Below are 24,025 nucleotides of genomic sequence, written 5' to 3' on the forward strand. Positions count from 1 at the left end.
AAAAAATTTTTTTTTTTAAATTAAACACAGACGCACAGAGGAGTCTTCAATCTCATTTCTCTAGTTCGCATCATCCAGGGGACCCACTGTTCATCATTTCATTTCAGATTTTTGCTCTGGTCTTTACCTTGGTGTTCTTATACTTTAGCTATTGAATGCCTGTATTCATCAGTGTTCTCCAGAGAAACAGAACCAATGGAATGTCTGTGTGGAGAAAGAGAGACAGAGAAAAAGAGAGAGGAACTGTAGGGATTGGCAGGTACAAAATCAGCAAAGCAGGCCAGAAGGCTGAGGTAAGAGCTGATGTTGCAGCTTGAGGCCAAAGGCTGTCTGGGATCAGACTTCCCTCTTCCCTGTGGGACCTCAGTCTTTTTCCCTCCTCCTCTTAAATCCTTTGCCTGATTGGATGAGGCCCACCACATTATGAAGAATAATCAGTTTTATTGAAAATCTACTGATTGAAATGTTAATGTCATCTAATACATAGAGACATCTAGACTGATGTTTGATCAAATACCTGGATACTTTGGCCTTGCCAAGTTGACACATGAAATTAACCATCAGATTTGCTAGTATGGTAGATGCATATTTAGTTCTCTGATACCACCCTTCCCTTCCCCATCTTCACAATATAATGATATCAGAATATTCAATTTTTACATTATTTTAATTATAAACATTGTTTCTAGTTGAGCCAAGCAGTATGTCATGATTGTTCCCTATTTGTACAACACTGTTTTTCCTCATTTTTTCATTACTCATTCTTTGAACCTATTACTAACTCTTTTCTCACCTTCCAGCAGCCTACCAATTAAAAGTTTCACATGATTAAAACATCAGGTTATTTCCTACTCTCTTCTCCACCCTCCCTTCCACCCAGAGACCTTCCTTCTCAAGCTGTCTGTCCCCCTGCTCCAGTCTGCACTGACTGTTCCTTAGGTGTGCAAGATAGTCGTCATCCTGGAAATGCCTTTTCCAAGTCATCTTGGGAGTTTCCCTCACAGTCTTCCTGGAATAGAGCCCTTGTTTCTGGATCCCAGTCTTTACCTTTCATGGTTTATGAGAAAAGGATGCTTGATAAGTAAGGACTTAGCATTTCTGAAAGTGTCCATATTCTGCCTTAACACTTGGTTCATTGTTTGGCCAAGTGTAGACTTTTGGATGAAAATAATTTCCATTCAGTTTTTTAAAATTCCGCTGTATTTTTCTCAAGGCCTCCAATGTTTCTTCTCAGGAGAATGATGATATTTTTATTCCTAATCCTTTACATGCAATATTTTGTTTTTCTCTGCAGAAACTTTAAGAATAGTTTCTTTACCCACAGAGTCCTGATCATTCACAATGACACAACTTACTGGGGGTCTGTTTATTGTGCTGGACACCCACTGAACCATTTTCGATGAGAAACTCATATATTTAATTTCCAGAATTTTCTCTTGTTTCCTCTGTTCTTGTTAGATGTCCAGTTAATTAAGTGTTGGATTTCCTGGATTGGTTCCCTGATTTTATCTGTTTCTTTCCCATCTTTATCTACCTTTCTGTTTTATTTTCTAGAAGGACTTCCTTAATTCTATCCTCTTTCTATTGAATTTAAAATTATGGCTACAATACTTTTACTTTTCAAGAGCAGTATCTTGTTGTCTGACTATACTCTTTTAGAGCATCCCATTCCTATTTTATGGATACAATATTGCTTCTGCTATCTCAGGATTTTAATTTTAATTACAGTTTTTGTCCCTTGTGATGTTTTCTTTTGTGCCACTCATTGTTTCACCAGAGTTCTCCCGCTTTTTCCTTCCTTTTTGGGTTGGTCTGTTTCACATAGGGGCTTCCTTGGTGGCTCAGAGGGTAAAGCGTCTGCCTGCAATGGGGGAGACCCGAGTTCAATCCCTGGGTCGGGAAGGTTTCCCAGGTGGCGCTAGTGGTAAAGAACCTGCCTGCCAGTGCAGGAGATGTAAGACATGTGGGTTTGATCCTTGAGTCAGGAAGATCCCCTGGAGGAGGGCATGGCAACCCACTCCAGTATTCTTGTCTGGAGAATCCCATGGGCAGAAGAGCCTGGAGGGCTACAGTCCATTGGGTCGCACAGAGTCGGACACTACTGAAGTGACTTAGCACACGCGTTTCACATAGGAGGTCTCCCCCAAATGTCCAGAGATGGCTGGCTGTTTGTTCACACATGGGTAATGTGCTAAAAGTGTGATGAGTAACTCAGTATGCGTGGATGGGGCTTTTTGACTGGTCGACTTTACTGGAAGGCGATCAGGTGGCAATCCAACTGTTCCTGTGAAGGAATCTTCAAATGTTAGTACCTACAGGTCTTCTTGCCAATGCTATTCTGTTTTTCCAGAAGAGGGTCCTGCCGTCTTCTTACTTGGGCAGGGGTTTCTGAGTTAAGCTTGTTTGGATCTTTCCATTTGGTCCTCAACAACTGCAACAAAGCCATCCAAAAACCCAGCTTATTGAATGGCACCCCACTTAAGCCATTTGAACTCTAAGCACTGCGCACCAACACACAGTTGGTGACATTGAACTTGGACAGGGTGGAGGACCAGGCAGTTGCCTGATTAGCTTGCACCAGCCAAATCCCAATGCCAGGACATGCAACCGTTCTTTTTCTCCTGCTGGAACACACTTCCTGGGGGTGATGTGATCCGGGCCACAGTGGGGTCACCAGGAGGACCTCCCAGTTCAAGTGTGGGGGCAATGCTACCATCAAGTGCCTCCCTCCCGGGAACCCTACACAGAACATGGGGCACTAGCTTCCCCTGGTTGTGCTGGGACCTCTGACTCAAGCGGGTGATATTACAAGGCATGTCAAGTCCATTCAAGATGACTCCCCTCCCCAGGATGGACTGTTGGGCTCAAGCAACAAGGGGCGGTGGGTCCCACAGAAGTAGCCAATGAGAGTGTCTTCGGCTTTGGGTGTTTCCAGGGGTGGGAGCGAGGTGGGAACTTGAAACTGGCTTCTCACTTCTAAGAAGCCTCTGTGGTGCTTGCATGACACTCTGGCACAGCAGGCAGGAGAGGAGGCCAACTCAAACAATGCTGGGCTTCTCGTCCCAGAACAAGGCCCTCTTGTCACTCACTCCCATTTTAATGGCTTGGCCGGTACACAGTGACTTGGACTTTCCTTCAGATCAACAAGAATCACAACCCACACTAGCCAAGGTGGTGATGCACACCTGAATGGCTCTCCTTCTGCTGGGAGAAGGGGGTGGTGTCGGTGTTAACACGACTGCCAGCGCCTCTCGCTGCGGGCATATCGACGAGGTGGGGAGGCAGAAGTGCCTGACTTGGGCTGGATGGTTACCATCTGCACACCCCCGGTCCCCCCGGACTCCACTTTTGAGTCCAGGCACTGGTGGTTCCTAGTTGAGGACCATCCTCCAGGGAGGCCTGCTTGATCATCGTCCTGGGTCTGGTTCTTTTAGTGACTCTGGTGATGCGCCGTCTCAGGGTGACAGGGAGGCTCCGCAAGCACGCTGTATCCGTGCGGAGGTTCAGGGGGCCCATCACCCAGCTCCGCCTACACATTTGGGGCCAATGATGGTCTTACCAGACTCGGTGCAGCCTTCGTCTGCTCTGTCGGCATCTGGGCAGCAGGGGCGGGGTGGACTGTCAGGAAAGGCAGTCATGTACAACTTCTCGCCTTCTGTACGGTCAGGTAAGAATGGGCCTGGGCCTGGAACACCTCCTTACTGAGAGTTAAGAGTCCTCACAGTCTGTGCCGGGCTCATCACCCTTCCCTGCCTCAGACTCAGCCTGTCCTCCGGGTTCTGCTTCCAGGCCAGCGTCAGCGGCCCTCAGTTCAGGCACGCCCCCAGCCTGCTGTATCTCAGACCCCACAGGAGGCGACAGGGCCCTTCCATACACCACCAAGAGGGGTGTGTGCCGTCACATCGTCCCCTCAGGCTTCAGATGGACCCGCTGGCCACGGGGTACAAAGAACCGCAAGGGACTGGATCCTGGCGCTTTCCCGACTCTTTCTATAAGGCAGCCCGGCACCACTTGAGCTTGCGGAGCCGTTGTCTGTTCTGTGACCCTACGCGCTGGCCCTCTCCGTGGGTAGCACTAGCCTTCCTTTTAGCTTTGGCCCCCCAGTGAAACAGTAATGCCATGCTTCACACCTTTCTCTGCGGCAGCCGCTGCCTCCAGTTTCTGAGCTTTTCCGGGATTTTGTGGAGCCCTGGCTTGCTTCTCCAGCACTCACCTCTACAGGCACTCATCACTGTAGGTCCCACCAGTGCTGGTCTCACCTTCTACTTAGCTCTGCTGTGTTAATTGCCTTCCTCCCATCTACTATTTTTACATGTTTTCATTCAAGAAAACAGGCATTTGGTCTTTATTCCAAGGTTCAAGCTATTACTACTGTGACTTACCAACACACACAGTATCTGGCTCAAAGAGGGCACTCGAATTTCTTAGAACTTGCTACAATATGGGAACTTTTTCTGAAAACTTCTTAAATGTTCATGGTTGTGTAGGAGTTAAAAGGTGTAGCAGGGACAGCCATCAGGAGGCTACCAGAGGAATTCAGGTGAGATGATGGTGGTGACTTCTAACTTGTTGGACCAGAGATGATTCATAATCCTGAACACCATCCATTGTCACCTTTGCAATACTTTTATTCTTCTGTATCTCTAGCCCCATTCTTCTCCAAGCTTGTACATCTAGAAATAAATTATAGCCACATCACATCATCAGATGGTTGTTCTTCTTGTTGTCCACTTAATTGTGACTTTCCACGTGTTGTATTTTATAAGGGTGATCAGAATTCAAGTCACTTGGGAGAAAAGACATTTGCTGTGAATTACAGGGAAGAAGCCCATTGATATAGAACACAAAGTTATAATTTATCAGGGAACTCTCCTCTGACTCACTCCCTTACTCTGTTGGGTCCTTGTATTATATACTCTCAAAATAGCACATGCTTCCTTTGCAGGACTTACCACATTTGTCATGCACTGTTTTTGAAATTATTTTTTGATGTCTCTCTTTCATCCCCCAAGGTCAGGGACCATGTCTGTCATCTTCATCATCTCCCCTGCGCTGGGCACAGTGCTCAGAACACGAAGGTTCTGTGCGCAGCGACTGCTGAGCTGCTCCGACGGTGTGGAAGCGGCATTTGTGTAAAGAGCCCTTCCGTGCAGCCTGCCCTACTCTTTTGCTCAAGCATCCGCACTCTGCTGTCCAGTAAGAGATCAGAAGTGAATTTTATGCAGACTAGCTTTCGAAACTTGGCTCAAAAGGCAAAAAAAGAAATGAATGCCTGACATGAAATTAATTTACAAATCAGTTTATTTACAGATTTTTCTCTTTTCTTAAAGTACATTTCAGTTAACAAATCTATTTACACAGGTGTACATGGGAATTCATCCCAGTTATTTTACAGATCATACTTACAAACCACACCCTAAGTCTTCTGTGCAAAGTTGCACTGGATGTGACTATTGGCTGAAAATGGCCTGATGACCAGGCTATTTACAAATACACAGTAAACGGGTTTGTTTTTTCATGTCTGCACAGTACAGTACACACAGGGAGGCTGGGCCTCCCAGGGAACGCTTTGCAATGTGTTTACCGAGAAGGCTTTGCAAAGTTTGGAAGGAAAAGCTATTAAACATAGGTTAATTAAAATGACAGTACCTCTTTTACATCAGTTTACATTTTTTCTTCACATTTTTATAATACAAAGATATCTTATTGAATTGTTGCACAACCAGTTTAAGATGATTTGTAAACATGTAAATTTCTACAATTTGCATTAAACATCATTGTAGTTTCTATCATTTGCTCTTTGAATTAATGTTTTATTCACTAGTATTTTTAAGGTAGTAAAAGAAGATGTAAGTTTGAACTTCTTGCAGAAAAGTTATGAGTCTCTAACGCTGTGCGAGTATACATTTTATTCAAGTATTGCAAAAAGCTAAGGCCACTTTTTTTCAAGACAAGAAAGTGAACAAAATTGTTTTTTATCAATAGGCCACAACACTCTTATGAGCAATGAAATCTCTTTTGAAAGATAATTTCTCAGAGACCTGTAGTCACAGAAGGAATTTTCCTTTCTTTTACGTAAAAGAAAAACAAATTACCTTCCTTATTAACTACTTTTGAGCTCTTCCCATTTTTCCCTAGAGTAAAAATTCCTGTTTAGACCTGAAGAGGGAATCTATACCCTGTACTTATTTAACCCAGAGTGAAGTACCCTGGATAGCACAAATTATTTTGGACTCAGAAATAAATCTGAAGCCTATAGGTTGGTTTACTGCTAAATTCTGATAGTGCTATTATTCTAAAAGATATTACTGCTGATGCAAAGATCTTTTTCTTAGAGGAATTATGAAGAGTGAAAGAGGATGGGAGTGTGGGGAGAAGGAACAAAGATTACAAAGAGGGAGTATTTAGATTCTTGGTTAAGAGGCAGAGCTTGATTAAAAAGATCCCAATATGGAACGAGTGGCTGGGTATCCATGTTTATTATTCCTAATGCTAACAATGAACCCCTTTTCAATTGTATCCAAATAGTTACAACAGTAAGAAATCTGATTATAGTTTCCCTTGTTTTCTGCTACCAAACCATGGATAATCATTTCTAGCAAAGAGTAAGACTGATTCATTCCTGCCTCTCATTGGAAACCCAGAATTCTCAAGACAGTCATGAGAGCTGGAGTATGTTGGGACTGCTACTGCCACATTCTTGGCAGCATTCTTACCCGGGAACTTTAAGTCCAGGTTGCTCATTCCATGGACTTATTTTTTTTTTCCCTTTTTTGGAATTACAAAGTCATACAGACTAAAGATAAAATTTTATTAAAAACTGATTTAGGTCCAAATAATGAGGATGTAGAAAAACAACCTATATTCCTATTATATTATTTTCATATTTGCTTATAAAAAATTTACAGCAGCTGTAAAGTTTCAGTATCATAAGGACAATGTAATCCTACAAACAGCCAAAGAATGTAGACAAGATGTTTTTCCGTCTTTCAAACAACACAACTGAAAAGAAAAGGCTTCACTTTTCCTTGGCTACATGAAAATAATATCTCCACACTACTGGTTAATAACCCCAAGAAACCCTAGCTTCTCTTAATCAATTTGCTCATTATGGCTACAAGACTAGAGCTCAACATCAAAAGCCTAGAAGAAATGCTGGCAACATCAGTCTGAGCATTTCCCGAGACCCTATCACAACATTTCAGTGCTTTCCTTATTTGTCAAGAGCTATCATACCAGTCCTTGTGCAAAATGCAAATATTCCAATGATTATTTCAGTAAGTTTCTCATAATAACAAGATGAAACCAAAGAGAATGGAAGTGTGCATAGTGAAACATTTGAGACGCAAAGGCAAGTCTGGAGGAAAGATGCAGAAATGAACGAATGTGCACGCTAAAAGATTATACCATCTTTGGGGTTTTCCTAACATATTTTGAAGGTATAACATTCCAGGATATTTTAACTATGAATCCAGTGGATGTCTTCTATCATGCTTCTAATCAGGACCTTCAATATTAAGGCATTGACATTCACGCCTAAGATTATCCACATTCTTCTAGATTGCTTGAAGAAGGATAGGACTGATTAAGAGAAACCAGTCAAGAAGGCAGGGTGCTGGAGGCCCCAGGAGAGCATCACACATGCTCTAAGGTAGCAGCTGGAGTCTATATATATTTTTTTCAGATACAGGTAATAGTTGTGAGAAGCAATGCTGCAAGAGAGGCAGAATCTGAATTTTACAGTGTCTTCAAATCATCTTATCCCATTCCTGCTACTTTCAGGTGATCTTAGAAAAGTTCACTTCTTTTCATGTAATTTAACTGCCTTCTTAGACAGGTGTACGGGTTTGTTAAAACCATAGGCTTCCTGTGCAAAGACTACGAACCATAGAAGCTTCAAGACAGAAGTTTAACTATTACAAGAATCTTTCACTTCTGAATAGGGACATACATTTTCAACTTAATAATTTATCTTAAAATAAATTAAAAAAATGTTCTATAGCGCAAAACAAGCACACAAACAATAGACAGTTATCTTTTTGTCTTTGGTGCACACACTCATTTCCTAAATCATTCAAGTAACAGCGTCTCTGACTTCTTGGGGAGATATGGGAGCTGAAAGTTTGAAGGCCAAAAATGAATTATTTCCACTTCTGCCATGCCTGGATGCCTGAGATGGTCCTGAGGATCTGTGATTCTGGGAGCAGCTGGTAGAGGTTCAGAAGAAGTAAGAAAAGTGCAGGGGTCGACAAGGGGTAGAAGAACCAGCCCTGCACCAGTCCTGTAAGCCCAGTCTTCAGTGAGGGCACTTCTCTGTTTTCATGCCCACAGAGAAAAACTAAGCATAATGCAAAAGTTTAAAATTCTTTAGATGGTGCTCAGAAAGCAAGGCTACCATTGATTCCTGTTAACTTGACAGTCCACTTGGTGCTGCTCAATTGCAATAATGGAAGAAAATCATCTTCAAAAGGAAATGAAATGAACTCCACAATGGGAAATAGGCACACATTATCCAACTTGCCTATCTGAAAGCAGTTCAGGGTTTAATACTGTTTATAGAGACTATAATGTCCATTTCTGAATTTCATGGTATAAATCAGGATTACATTTCAAAAACGGTATGATGCACATCTATATACCTCTCTTGCCTGACTTCAGTCTCCAGGAAGTGATACCCTAGTCTAAACTAAGAGGTAAGTCTGGTGTTTTCAGCCCTCATCTGAGACCAGTAGGAATGCTAACAAAAGGTGTAGGATTATACTGTGTCAACATCACGAGTGCAACCCTGCCCACCAAAACCAACCAATTAATCCAGTGGACAGTCTCTAAAGGCAAAGGCTGTAATACCAGATAGATCACACTGTCCCATGAACTCCAAACCAGTAGTCTTTAAGAACAGGTACAAAGTCCAGAAGCACTCTTGCTATGATGGAGATGGGGTGTGTATCACGAGGCAGAAAGGCCCAGGACTCATATTAGCACTCAGTGTTCGATTTATTTGCAAGATGTCACACAAGTAGCATTCTCCCCTGTTTTTCACTGATTTGATTCAGAACATCAATAGTATCTCTGATCAAGGTCTCAAAGATCCCATCAGCTAGCTGCATCTTCACGCACAACTCATCCTCATCATAGTTCACCCACTGGGCCTCTTCCTCATGAAGCTCCTGCACCTAGAATTTAGAAAACAGAAAGGTTAGAACATCACTGTTACACAAAAGCTAGGAGATTAATGATATTTGCTGACTTTGTAAACCCATGCATGCGAATATAGCCCAAGGAAATAAGTCAGAGAAAAATGGTAATTTATATGATGTTATCAATAGCCCTTTTAAGCTGCAAAAAGTTTGAAAAAACTCAATTGTTGAATAAAAATTTATTTCAAATCTGTCAATCTTCACAATATTCCAGTATTTTACAGATATTAAGGATTGCAAGTATGTTGTCTCTGTCAACAAAGGAGAATACACAGAGGAATTTTAAGGGGAGGGAAGAATGCAAATTTTTAGATATATGGATTTACAATTATAAAACAGATATATCAAAAGACAATACTGGACATGATTCTGGAGTATATAAATAAATGAGCAAAATTTCATATTTATGGAGTATATTTTCCCTTGGTAAGGTCACGTGGCTTTGTGGGATCTCAGTTCCCCAGAAGTGACAGTGGCAGACTAAGCACTGGGCCCCCAAGGAATTCCTCCCCCTCCTTTTGTTATTAGAACATTCTTGAAATGTGCTATTGCTCAAGTTTATTTTAAAAGTCACTGTTAGATTTTATAAAAAATGCTCTCTTTGCATTTTAGGATTTGGGGATTCCTAAAGTAAACTAATGGAGGACGTCAAGGCTGTATATTGTCACCCTGCTTATTTAACTTATATGCAGAGTACATCATGAGAAATGCTGGGCTGGAAGAAGCACAAGCTGGGATCAAGATTGCCGGGAGAAATATCAATAACCTCAGATATGCAGATGACACCACCCTTATGGCAGAAAGTGAAGAGGAACTAAAGAGCCTCTTGATGAAAGTGAAAGAGGAGAGTGAAAAAGCTGGCTTAATGCTTAACATTCAGAAAACTAAGATCATGGCATCTGGTCCCATCACCTCATGGGAAATAGATGGGGAGACAGTGGAAACAGTGTCAGACTTTATTTTTCTGGGCTCCAAAATCACTGCAGATGGTGACTGAAACCATGAAATTAAAAGACGCTTACTCCTTGGAAGGAAAGTTATGACCAAACTAGATAGCATACTAAAAAACAGAGACATTACTTTGCCAACAAAGGTCCGTCTGGTCAAGGCTATGGTTTTTCCAGTGGTCATGTATGGATGTGAGAATTGGACTGTGAAGAAAACTGAGCGCTGAAAAATTGATGCTTTTGAACTATGGTGTTGGAGAAGACTCTTGAGAGTCCCTTGGACTGCAAGGAGATCCAACCAGTCCATCCTGAAGGAGATCAGTCCTGGGTGTTGGAAGGACTGATGCTGAAGCTGAAACTCCAGTACTTTGGCCACCGAAGAGTTGATTCATTGGAAAAGACCCTGATGCTGGGAGGGACTCAGGGCAGGAGGAAAGGGGACAACAGAGGATGAGATGGCTTGACGGCATCACCGACTCGATGGGCATGAGTTTGAGTAAACTCCGGGAGTTGGTGATGGACACAGGGAGGCCTGGTGTGCTGCGATTCATGGGATCACAAAGAGTCGGACACGACTGAGTGACTGAACTGAACTGAAAGTAAACTAAAAGGAATCAAATCAGAACAAACTGCCCAAGATGGTTTGCTTGATGGCAACCCACTCCCAGTATTCTTGCCTGGAAAATCCCTTGGACAGAGGAACCTGGTAGGCTACAGTCTATGGGGTCGCAAAGAGTTGGACACGACTGAGCAAAGTGTAGACTTTTTATAAAAGAAACAGGTTAGACTTATATTAAGTAATGATATTGTGAGTGGGATGGAGGCCACTCCATAAAGCTGACCAAATTATTAACCATTGTCTTCTCCTGATCTTTTGAATTACAATACCCAAATATCACTTACTATTTTTTTTCCCCAAATATCACTTAAAAAAAATTTAAGTATGTAAAAAAAAAGAAAAAGAAAAAAAGCCCCAAACCCTGTATAGGAAAACTAGCTGGCAAGACTATCAATTCCAGCAAAAATGGTAGCATAAGATAATGCAAAAAAGTTCTTGCATAATAAAAAATGTTTGTAATTCATAAAGAAATCATAAGAAAGGAGGGAGATTATAAGTATTAGAATAAATAGGGATTAAAAGAGTGGCAAGTGTTGCAACTACTTAGGGGAGGAATTAAGAGACAAGAAACAAAAAGAATAAAGTCAAAGATATGTCTAAATAAGTACCTGAGGGAATTGGAAGAACTGGGGAAAAGGCAATATTATAAGAGACAATAGCTGAGGATTTTCCAGAATGGAATAAAGATAATGAATCTACAGATTCAATAAACTCAGGGAATCCAAAGTAGGAAGAATAAAAATAAATCCATGACTAGACACATCCAGAGAAAATGCAGAACAAATATACAAACACATGCAATCTTAAAAAGGAAACAAAAAGAAAAGACAAATTCCCCCATAAAGGACTGTCAGCATATTCCTCAAGATCAACAACACAGGTCAGATTACAATGAAATAATATCTTCAAATTGCTGAGGTAAAAAGAGCTACGAGCCTAGAATTCAATACTCAGGTAAACTATAATTAAAGGGTAAGAGCTGAAATAAAAAAGATGTACAGACAAAGACTACAAAGGTGAAAACTGAACTCAGAATGAAAGAGATGCAGAAACAGTGGTTTCTCTATTAATTTCTGTTCTTTTCTGTACTTCCAATATATTTATTAAACATATGAAAGATTTGGAATAGTCATTAAACTGGCAAAAAAATTAACTTCATTAATAATAAAATTGTTAAAAGAAAAATGAACTCTTTTTTTTTTTCACAAAGATCAAAACATTAGCCAGTATTGGCAAAGGTAAAAAGATGCATCATTCCTGTACCATGCTGGTGAGTATGTATAATTGGTACAACCTTTCTAGAAAACAATCTGACGAACACATACAAAAGCTTTAACATTCTGCATATACTTTTAATCATCAATTCTAAGAACTTACTGAGTAAATTATTGGAAATAGTTACAAAGATATACACCATATTACAAGATATTTATTATTGCAAGATATTTGTTATTTCAAAGAATAAAAAATGATTAACTGATTAAATAAATTATGATACACAATTCCACAATGTACTATTTCCACAGAAATTAAAATGGAAATTTATTTTTAAAATGATATACACTTAATAACAGGAAAATATCCACATTTAATTAAGTAAAAACAATCAGAATATGAAAGAAACTATGATTCCAATCATTAAAAAAAAATTCTTTGTATAAAAAGAAACTCTAAGGCTATTATGTCAAAATAATTAAGAGTTATCTACCTGGTAAGATTATCATGACTATTTTTTTTTTATTAATCCATACTTTACATTTTTTAAAATGAGCATGATTATTTATAATAAATATAATTTTAAAAACTTATTTGAAATTTCTATTTTTGAGACCCTTTTCTTTTGAACTGACAGCAAAATTTGTTTTACGTTATGAAAATTCTTTTAAATCTCAGTCCCTCTAAAATGCACAAAAATTAGAATCTCCAAATGCTAAATTGGCTAAATATAATAGTGGAAATGGTGACCATGACCAGTTTATTTAGTGTTTCTTGTTGATTAATGAACTCAAATTGCTAACAGTATCATTTCACTAAACATTATAAAAAATGAACTCATGAAAAAAGCTACATAGGCCCAGGCAGTTCAGCTCACTCTCCAGCCACACGAACTTTTCAGTTCCACACGCCTTCCCATTTCAGGTCTTTGCACATGTAGTTTCCTCTCCCTGAAATGCTCTTCTCTCTACACAAAACTCAGGTTGTACCTATTCATCTTTAAGACCTCAGCTCAACTGTCACTTCCTCAGGGAAGCCTTTCCTGACCATCCTCATTAGATCAGTTTCCTCTCAATGCTTTTATAATAACTCGCTATTCTTCTATTTTTATAATTTATAATTACATATTTGTGTAAATTATATACTAATGGCTAGCTTCCACCAACAAACTATAAATCCACGAAGGCAGGGACTATGTCTGTCTTGCTTACTATAACACTGGTCCTTAATTAGCACACTTCTTGGCTAAATGCATGCACAGAGATGATTTATAGGGAATATGATCAATTCAACTGATAGTAGAATAAATGAATGTTTCTTGGTGTGCTTTTTCCCTTTAATTTCTAAAGAGGTGGAAGAAGTTACATCATGTTAATTACTAACTCAGATCTAAACCACTGCAGAAATATGAGAGCAAGTTCACCTTGAGAGGCAAAGATCTATGAATTGGTTAAAGTCCTGCTCTTATTTGTTAGGTAAGTCACTTAATATCTTTGAATCTCATTTGTAAAACAGAGTAACATTAGTCCATCCTACCTCATATAATTATTGTGAGGATCAAGTAAGTTATGAGAAAGAATATTTAACAAATGTTTATCTAGTAAAGCTATTACTGAGTAAATGAAGCACTAGAGGTACATATTTGGAAAAAATTGATAAACTTAAGCATTACATTTTTTTCATGATATGAATATAAATATAGAAAAAATATAAAGTCCAGAGTGAAAATGCTTGGAGACAAACCTGAATCAACTAACACCTGAGTTTCCTAAGGTTGGATACTACTTAACATTGTAACATTCTTTTAAGGAAGAAAGAATGGAAGACTTTTTCTCCTTCCTTTTTTTTTTCTTTTTTGTTGCTGTTTGATAAGCACTTCTCTAATGCTAGAAAATATACTGCAAAAGGGAATAAATCCTATCCAACTAAATTTCTGGACAGTAATAGTGATGATGAAATGATAACTGCTAATGTTTATTGAGTTATGTGTAAGGTACTGTTCTATATATATATATACATAAATACTCATTTAATTCTCTTAATAATTGTATCAGGTAGGTACTATTATTATCGTCTTCATTTTGCAGATAGAGAAATGAGGCACGAAAAGATTAATTTGTCCAAGATTACACAAGTAAAGTGCCAAGACAGGGATTTAAATTCAGGTGGTCTGGCCCCAGTCTATACTGGTCTCTTTAAATTCAGAACCTTAAGTTTGTTTCCAAACTTTTTATCTTTCAAGTTCTCCACATCTACAAGATACTATTAAGTTAAATATCCATCTACTGAATTTAAAAGAAAGCAATTTTCCAAACTGATGGGCAGAAAGAAATGCAGCAACCGAAGACTTTAAGACTTTACTATTATAGACTTGGGCTTTCCAGATGGCTCAGTGGTAAAGAATCCTCCTGTCAATGCAGGAGACATGGGTTCAATCCCTGGGTCAGGAAGATCCCCTGGAGGAGGAAATGGCAACCCACTCCAGTATCCTTGCTTGGAAAATCCCATGGACAGAGGAGCCTGGTGGGCTACAGTTCACAGAGTCGCAAAGAGTCAGATAGATCTAAGCACATGGGCACATCATAGACTTAGGATCAATTATATTTCCTTTCCTTTTAGAATCTAACTACATTCTGATTTTGGAAAAGATGGTCAAATAAAAACAGTTCAGTTATAGACACTGACCAGGATATGATCCACTCGGTCTCTTTTCTTTCTTCCAAATTTCATCATTTTCTGCCAATCTGTTTTGTGGTTTGGCTCCTTTTTAAGACTGAATAGCTTGAGTACTTCGGTTGCTATGAAGTTCTGTGAAAATAAGAGGAATGCATGAAACATAAACTTTCTGAGACCTAGTACTTAAAAAGCAGTAAACAGATTTTTGCTAAGACTACAATGTTTATTAAAAAAAAAGATCACATTAATACAAACTTCTTTCACTTACGGTTCCACTTAGCAATTTGAAGAGAAAAGCATTCCTAAAGGCTCAGACTTTATTCACTTAAAAGCATTTTTTGTTTCTACACAACATACAAAAAAAAAAAAAAAAGTAAAACCCACTCATGAATTTGCAAAAACAAAAATCACTTTAGAGTCCCCTCTACCCAAGAACCACCATTAGTTTACTTCAAGCTGGCAAAACTACAAAAGAAAGTATAAAGTAAATCTTTGAATAAGGCTTTGGTTGGGATAGGTTATTTTGAAGCACCAAGATTCAAGTATGTTAAATTAAAAAAATACTAATCAACATTTCAGTTTGAGAGGCATGGTAATTTTACTGCTAACAGTATTTGAACTATCACCCTTAAAAAAAGCTTTACAAAATGCTTTAACAATACTTTTGTTGCTGTTTTTTTTTTTAACCCTGCCTTATAGAAGGTATTCTTCAATGACCCGAGGATACAGACATACAAGACACTCATTTGTGAGGCTGCTGTTGCTGTTTAGTTGCTAAGTTGTGTCTGAATCGTTGTCAGCCCATGGACTGTAGCCGGCCAGGCTCCTCTGTCCATGGAATTTACCAGGCAAGAATGCTGGAGTGGGTTGCCACTTCCTTCTCCAGGGGATCTTCCCGACCCAGGGACTGAACCCAGGTTCTCCTGCATTGCAGGTAGATTCTTTACCACTGAGCCAGCTGGGAAGCCTGGCTATAGCAATATTAAAATTGGTAGGAAGTATCATTGTGTGTTATAATGATGTACATGGTCTGATTAATGCTGGTATATATTATGTACCTTATTTCAACATGTTTGTTGTTATCAATAAAATAGTATTACTTTTAAAAAAATAGTATTACTTTTTATGGCTGTTCTATTAAAAAAAAACAATGTCTCACACTCACATTCACACACATACACACATGCCATTCATCAACTGCTGGGGGCTGAAAGGAATGGAGTGCACTGGGGTTTTGAAAAAGACCCCCAGGTGGTTCTGATAATTCATTTCTTAAAGTTGAATACTATTTTAAATGTTTTTGTTTTTTTAATCCATCAAGTCAATCTTTGAAAACTTCTTTTTCCTCCTGCTTTAAGTTAAGCAAAGGTCAGCAAACATTTTCTGTAAAAGACCAAATTGTAACTATTTCAGGCTTTGTGGGTCATATGGTCCCTAATGCAGCTACTCAACTTTGTTGTTGGTAGTAGGAAAGCAGGCGTGGACAAGATGTAAATAACTAGGTGTGGTTATGGCAACTTTATTTTTAAAAACATGTGGTGGCCTGGATTTGGCCTGTGGGCCATAGTTTGCCTACCTCTGATGTAAGCATACATCTCATAGATATCTGCTGGTGTTCTGTCAGTATGAGTATTTTTAAAAGCTTTCTATAGTTAACAATACTGTATCATATACTTCCAAGTTGCTAACAGAGATCTTAAAAGTTCTCATCACAAGCAAAACAAATTTGTAACTATGTGTGGTGATGGATGTTAACCAGACATACCGCGGTGCTCTTTTTTACAGTATATACAAAGATCAAATCATTACATTAAATACCTGAAACTAATATAATGCTATGTGTTAATTACATCTCAGGGAAAAAAAGACCAAATTGTTTAGACAGTGCCTCCTTTCATGTTATATACCAGATTAATGTGTATGCTCCTTTAATGTATATTGATCGCCCAGATATACACCTGGATAATGTAAGACAATACATAAGTAAAATAAGTAATTGGAGGCAGACTCTCTGGAGAAAAAATAGTTTCTATGGTCAAATAAGTTTGGGAGACATAACTTTAGAGCCTTGCTACTCAAAATAATCCTAGAGTCAGCAACAACAGCATCACTTGGGAGCTTGCAGAAATGCAGAATTTCTGGTCCTACTCCAGATCTACTCAGTAAGAAATCTGCATTTTTACTAAAATCCCCAGGTGACTGAGATACACATTAAAGTTTGAAAGGCACTGCAATGGGAATATAACCTTTGCTATATTTTAAGAACAGATGAACAAGCAGAGAGATTTTCACCCAGTGATTTTAAAGTTGGTTTGCTGAGAGTCCCTGTAGCTTCAGGGCACTTCATCTTTTCAGGGGCTTCTTGGACAACAAGCAATATTTTTTATATATCACACTATCCTATATATTTCAAAACCACATAACCAATCTGAAACCTCCAAAATCAAAGATGGAAAGGTTATATCATTTATGTGCCTAGGGTTGGCATATATGATATATGTCTTCTGATACTTTTACAGTATTATACCTATCTCTAAATCATTAAGAACTCACCTAAAACTCATATGAATTCCAATAATTTATCTCCCTGAGTACTTGCTAATTTCTTAAAAATATTATAAAATGTATGTATATGAAATTACTGTTAAGTTTTATTTTGCAAAAAGTTGAGGGTTCAGGATTCCCTGTCACCCTCATTGTTCTTTTGCTCACAGACAGAATGAACAAATATTTACTGAACACCTACTATGGAACAGGTCTTGAGGGCAGAAGAGTGAATAATACAAGAGTACCTGCTTTAATGACATTTATAGATCTGTACAAAAAGAAGATTAAATAAAAAAAGGAGATACTTTGTAGTTTCCAGTTTACCTTGATTTCATCAAGGTTATTTGGATTTTTCACTCGTCGGAAATAACTGGAGTTGATTCTACATGGCTTCATCCAGACAGGTTGATTCAAGTTGGGGTCCTCAGCAAATATTTCCTCAAAAATCTCTTTTGTTAAATCAAAAACCGCCTTGATAAGAAAAAGAAACAAAATTAAATGGCTAAGAATCCAAATTTCAGACAATAGTGAGAAGTTTAAAAATTAGAATTATCCTTCCCTGTTACATACCTGCTTGTACACCCTTTTACTAGTACTTTCTATATCTAGACCCTTACTGGCACAGCCAAGCAGTTTTGCAGGAATACTGATGCTGTGAAGATCATGACCTAATTCTTTCCATTTCCAAAGTTCTTCTGCTGCATCATGTACAAGAATTTCTACTTCCTCTGCAGTATGTGGGACTGCCAGTAATGTTTCACATGGCTTTTCTGGAGCTCTTTTAGGTTCTGCCATTAAAGGTACAATTGTTTCTTCTGCCTTGTTTTTTTGGATCTTGTGAGAAGAGCTCAAACCAAAGTCTTCATCAAACCAGTCTTGATCATCTCCTAACACGCTCAGGAACTCCCGGCTGATCTCAAGTTCAGCAAGTCTCTTAGCAAGCTCTTCCTGCCCACTGGCACCAAATACTGGACTTTCCTACAGAAATGGAACGATTCAAACAGATCACCATTTAGTAACCTCAGGTTACTTAACAAGTTTGGGCTTTTTTTTCTTTTTTTTAAGACAAACTACATATATTACTTGTATATTTGCTATTTCTCTATAAACAAGCAAAATAAAAATAAAGTGGCTACTGATGAACAATTTCAGGAAAAACTATCCTGCTTCCTGTAATTCTGCTTACATAAGTCTTATTATTCAGTTTTTACAAAATGTGTATTGATTAGTTTTTTCCTTTTTGTATCACTATTACTCTGCTTCTGAAGAACTTTACTTCTGGGATATGGAAATGAGATATAAAATTTCTCACCTTTGGTGATCATCTGGTTCAAGTTACTCAAAATCATTACCGCTGTTCAAGTGTCCATGGGCAGCCTGAACAAGCTGATGGTCTGAGCATATGTCACAGTGGACATATTTCAGTTTTACCAGAGTCAACACCACAACTGGCAGTTTCTGCAAGGCAACTGTGACTGAGTGGATATGTAAGCAAATCATCTCACAGGCAGAAGAGAACTGGGCTGAGAAACAATGGAAATCTCTATGGAATAGATTTGTTCAGTGAATCTGGAAGGGAATCTAATCTGTGGACAGTATACAGGGGTTTTCAACCCAGCATAAACCTGCCTGTGTTTGTGACAACTCTATAGTGACCACTCATGACATAATAGAGGACAATTATACTTCAGACAGAAAAATAGCTACACGGCCTTTAAAAACTAGTACAGTGATCTTTATTTAATAAACAACACATCACCAAAATACCTATTAGTAGCTACAGAATTAAAATGTGCCACAAAGGCAAGGTTAATTGACATTTTTTTCTAAACAAAATACTTACAGGTCTAGGACACATATCTGGTGAGGAAATCTCTTCTTTCTCATCTTCCAATTCAGACCTTAAGAAGCAACCCGGAACGCTTGGTGACTGTTCCTCAAGATTTTGGGATAGGCCTTGGGGTGGTACTTTCTTTTGATCCTCAACAAGAAGCTCCTGATTGCTAAGCTGGATTTTTTCATTCCTAGCTTTTTTGATTTGTTGTAGTTGATTGACTGTGTCCTTCACAAAGACTTGGAGCAAACTGTCTGTCAGTAAGCTGACTGTTTCTAGCTGTTCCTTTGACTTTTTTTCCTCACTTACAGATGACCTCAGCTGGGCTTCCAATTGGTTTTTCTCTCTTGCTAACAGGTCCAGAAGTGGGGTAGAAAGCTTTTCTGAAACTTCGGGATATAAGTTCTCTTCCTTTTCAGTCAACTGTTGTTGCTTCTTTAATTCTTCAGAAAAGGTATTATCTAAAGTATCGTCTTCTACAACAGAAGAAACCTTTTCTGTGGCATCAGAAACAAGGTCTTTGTTTTCCTTTGAAGACATCAGTGAGTCCACTGAATTCTGCTGGTGAATATGGGCTTCGAGGACCCCAGAAATGTCCTGTATATTGTCTGTCTCCATTTTAAGGCTTCTATCAACTGAGGCTTCTGTGTCATGCACACTAGGTAGAGATTTCTCATAAAAATATTCAATTGTATCCTTTTCTCTGTCAGACTTGGGACCCTCTGTATCTTTTTGTTCTTGATTATAATCTTGATATTGCTCATCTGAATAAGAGTCTTCATCTTCATTTATGTCTACATAGTCATCAAAGTTTTCTGGAATGTGAGATATTTTTTGAGGAGGAGCAAAAATCCCATGCTTCTCTTTGCACACAAAGTATACAATGCCATCATATGTTCCATTGTTATTTCCTTCAGGTTTATCCAACTCCACTCCAGCCCAAAACCCTTTGGCAAAACTAGTCACACCTTTGAACCGAAGAGTTCCTGGCTGAACATTGCCAATCAATACCCTATCGCCAATGTGGAAATCAAGTAATTCATCTGCAAGAGAAGCTGAAGCCAAGGAAGGGGATTCAGTAACTCCCCGTTCATGCTCTACATCACTGCGCTCCTTATTTTTCATAAGCTCAGTGGGGGACTTGAGTTCTAACAGCCTTTCAGAGTGGACACTGCTATGAATAGAAAGGCTTTTCTCACTGAGGCACTCGCTGATTTCATCATCACTACCAAAGCTAGTGGCTCTACTTCTCGAGATGCTTGTTGCCTGTAACTTCTCTCTGCAAGACTGAGAGTCTTTCCTGAGAGACAACAGAGACGCCACCTCAAAGTTATCTTTGTACAATTCAGCTGAAATGTCTTTCTTGAAAGACGACACTTCAAAATCTTCAAAGTACGGTATCTCTTTAGATGCAAGTAGATGCTGTGACCAAGATGAGTCTCTGCTCTTTATATTCTTTTGTACATGAGTCTCTTTTTCTGATTGGATGTTTGGACTATGACTGATATCTTCGTCTGACTGTCTCTCTTTTGTTTCTTTTTTATGAAGATTTTCAATGGCTAATCTAACTAAGTCTTTCTGAACATTTACAGAATCTAAAGGAAGATCTTTTCTGGAAAGAATTTCAGATGAATCTCCCTGTTCCAGGTCTAGCTTCAGGAAGACATCAGCCTTCCTAGACTGTTTAGAATAGGCATCTTCAATTGCACTCTCCTCCAATTTTGCATATTCTACTTCTTGTATTTCTGATTTTTGACTAGACTCTTCTTCAGCCTTGGCACCTGACACATCCAGAATTCTATGAGAGGCATTTAATTCTTTGAGAAGAGATAATGATGGGACATTTTCTAGAGAATCTCCAGATTCTGCTCTTGTCCTCCTTGATGATCTGAGAATTGGAGAAGTCTGAAAGTGCTCTTCTGTCCGACTGTCCAATTCAGTCATTCTCTTTGAGTAGGCAGATGAAGATTTTTCCGATATTGATCTTTCAGAACCTGTCAATGCAGCATCTTAAAGGGGGAAGAAGAAAAAAGTCACATCAAAATTATCTAATCACAACTTTCAATTTCTGAAACCAAAGTTTAAATAAAAACCAAATATTAGTGAGAAAAAGCTCTGGTCAGTAAATATGACCTGTTTTATAGGTTACTATATGTAGTAAGTTTTTCCTTTATGAATTTATATGGTACCAACAATAAATAGAACATTTAAAAATAACTAAAAATCTGAAGTTTGGTATAATTTTTTAAGTGTTGTCTTAAGTTAGAAAATTAAGAAAAATGAATCAAAGTTTACGGAGAAGTTGATTCTCAAATCATGCAAACACAGAATTGGATGAAGCATATTACATGTTCTTCAAATACAAAAGCAATAAAGGAGGGACAAATGTACTAGTATACATACTTCTAAAAGAATGAATTTTCCCAGGGACTTCAACTAACCTCTTGAATGTAAAAAACAAAAAAAAAAACCCTAACTATTTCTGCAAATATAGCACTTTAAGAGCGAAAACTGCTAAATAAGAAGAAAATAAGTAAGATTCAATGAACCAACAAACCAAGAATTAAAAGTTCTGAATTCAAATCGCTACTTTGTCATTGTTGCCAGGTAGGCTTTTTCATGCCTCAAATTCTAATTCATTTACTTTATTTTCAATAGTTCTTATTTTTCTTTGGACTCAATTGAAAAAAATGTATATAACCACACACCTGAGAAAGAGTGGAGGCTGACAATTACATAATCAGATACAAATCTGATTAAGGGAGAATTCTGAGATGCTGATGATACCCTCATAGCCATTTTAGATCAATGTCTTTATGATTCAGCTTTTATCAGTTATTGGGACAATAAAGACTGATTCATAAACTTATGCATAATTTGTAAATCACTTTAAAATATAAAAGTAACTTAAAATATTAAGTGATCTATTATCTTTAAGAAATTCATTTTTTTAACCAAATAACCTAGAGGTAGAATTGCATAGGCATTTGTATAAATCTTTAGCCCATGTAGATACAGTGTGATTATTTTTTTCTAGTTACATACCAACATGCTCAGCAATAGACTCCAAGGATCCTCTGGATCGTTCTGAGTCTGTCAGTGATTTCCAATTCTTTGCTGTTTCAGATCTTAAGTAGAAAAATTAATAAACAGAAATAAATGTACTGCTGATACTATAATAACTGGTAACAAAAAGCAGTCAATTCTTAAGACAACTACTTCTTTCTACTCCACAGGAGTATTCCAATCTTTGCCGCTTTCACCAAGCCTATTTCTGGCCTTTGTCACTCTCAATAGATGATCTTCCTCTTTTAATGAGGAAAAGAGAGACCATCAGCATGAATCTTATCTTCAACCTTTTTACCTACAAATTTATCTATATTCACAGCCATCCCAATTGTCTTTCCTTCTGTCTGCAAGAAGAAAAAGGTGTATCTCTTACATTTGCTCAAATTTCTTTCCGCCCCAAATCCCATAATTTCCACAGTCACTGATAGTATCCCTCAACTATCCATTCTTTTTTCTACAGTCATTAGTCCTTCAATTTGGTGATTTTTTTCCCCCTCAGCTTATATGTAAATCTCATGCTTAAAAAAAAAAAATTCCCCCCTTTAATACTGGACTATAGTTGATTTACAATGTTGTGTTAGTATCAGTTGTATAGTAAACTGATTCAGTTACACATACACATATATTTATTCTTTTTCAAATTCTTTTCCCATTTAGGTTATTACAGAATATTGAGCAAAGTTCCCCTCCCCCCATTCTTTATTCTGTCATCTGATGCTATGCTACTGTTCACTTTTATGCTTTAATCTGACATTTACCATCTTCATTTTCTTGCTTTCTTTTTATTTGCAAAGTCGTATTATTTGCCTTCTACTCCTATTTCTTCTTAATCTCCTTAAAGGTTGCTATTTTATCATATCTAGTATTTGGCTCCCTTTTATTCTCTCTGAATGCATACTTTATTTGGGTGAAGAAGGTTCATCCAAATGTTGCCATATTTATTGCCTCAATCATGATCTATATGTTGATCATCCCTATATCTATCTATATATATATATATAAAACCCTAACATCTTTCCTGGATAATTCCACTTAGATGAACTATAGGTACCTTAAAATTAACATTTTAAAACCAAAATTATAAGCCTCCCACTGAGGAACACCTGATTTTCCATTTAGGTTAGTGTAACTTTGACTCAACCAACTACTACTTAAGAGAAATATGACAGTCATTCAGCTTTCCCATCTATAACTTTAATTAGTCAAGTATACTTCTTAAATATTCCTAAAATCTATCTCTTATTCTCTATTTTTATTACAGTGGATTATCTGAGGCCTGGCTTAGACTACTGTTATCCCTGCTTCTAAATTTATCCCCTTCTATCTTTCCTTCATACTGTAGTCAAAAAGATTTCTCAAAGAGAAATATGATTCTATCATTCTCCAGTTAAAATCCTTAGTAACTTGGTTAATAAAACTATAAAAACACTCAATGAAATGTAGAAATTAAAATAAAACTTACATATAATGTAACATAAAGGGAAAATATATACATAACAAAAATACACACAAAATCTAACTATAAAAAAATCTGAGAAAGAAATATATCTAATTGTTGATGTCTGCTATTTTGGGATAGTTATGTATGATATGATTTAAACTTATTCCTTTCTACCACTTCCCTCAATATTTTAGTAGCAATAATAATAAAACTAATACATAGTGCTAACTGTGTGTCAGAAGTGTTCTAAGTTAAGTCTTTTAACCTTCATGACAAGTTTATTACTCAGGTGTTCTTGTAGGGATATAAATCCCTATTAAAAAACTGAAGTACAGAGAGGTTAAATAACTTGCCCCTAATTAAATAGCTGGCTGGTGCTGGAGCCAGGATTTAAACCCAGGTAATGCTAAATTAATTGTAATGAGCTTATGTAACATTTCTAAGAAACAAAAAATATCCTAAAATATTGCCTTTCAAGGT

General features: G+C 37.8%; 1 protein-coding gene across 4 annotated transcripts in view; it reads right to left on the minus strand.

Annotated features, from left to right (window-relative positions):
- Positions 1-5,283: 5,283 nt before the first annotated feature.
- CEP350 (centrosomal protein 350) overlaps positions 5,284-24,025 on the minus strand; it is a 155,555-nt gene continuing 136,813 nt past the window's right edge. For all 4 annotated transcript variants that reach the window (XM_043484574.1, XM_043484575.1, XM_043484573.1 and 1 more), the window contains 6 exons: positions 22,081-22,163; positions 19,045-21,044; positions 17,772-18,179; positions 17,526-17,672; positions 14,664-14,786; positions 5,284-9,173 (listed from right to left, as the gene is read on the minus strand). In XM_043484574.1, the coding sequence (XP_043340509.1) occupies positions 9,009-9,173; positions 14,664-14,786; positions 17,526-17,672; positions 17,772-18,179; positions 19,045-21,044; positions 22,081-22,163 (2,926 nt within the window). In that variant the 3' untranslated portion in view covers positions 5,284-9,008. The remainder of the gene's footprint in view (positions 9,174-14,663; positions 14,787-17,525; positions 17,673-17,771; positions 18,180-19,044; positions 21,045-22,080; positions 22,164-24,025) is intronic.

The sequence above is a fragment of the Cervus canadensis genome, chromosome 13 (assembly GCF_019320065.1).
Source record: "Cervus canadensis isolate Bull #8, Minnesota chromosome 13, ASM1932006v1, whole genome shotgun sequence".
NCBI classification, from domain to species: Eukaryota; Metazoa; Chordata; class Mammalia; order Artiodactyla; family Cervidae; genus Cervus; species Cervus canadensis.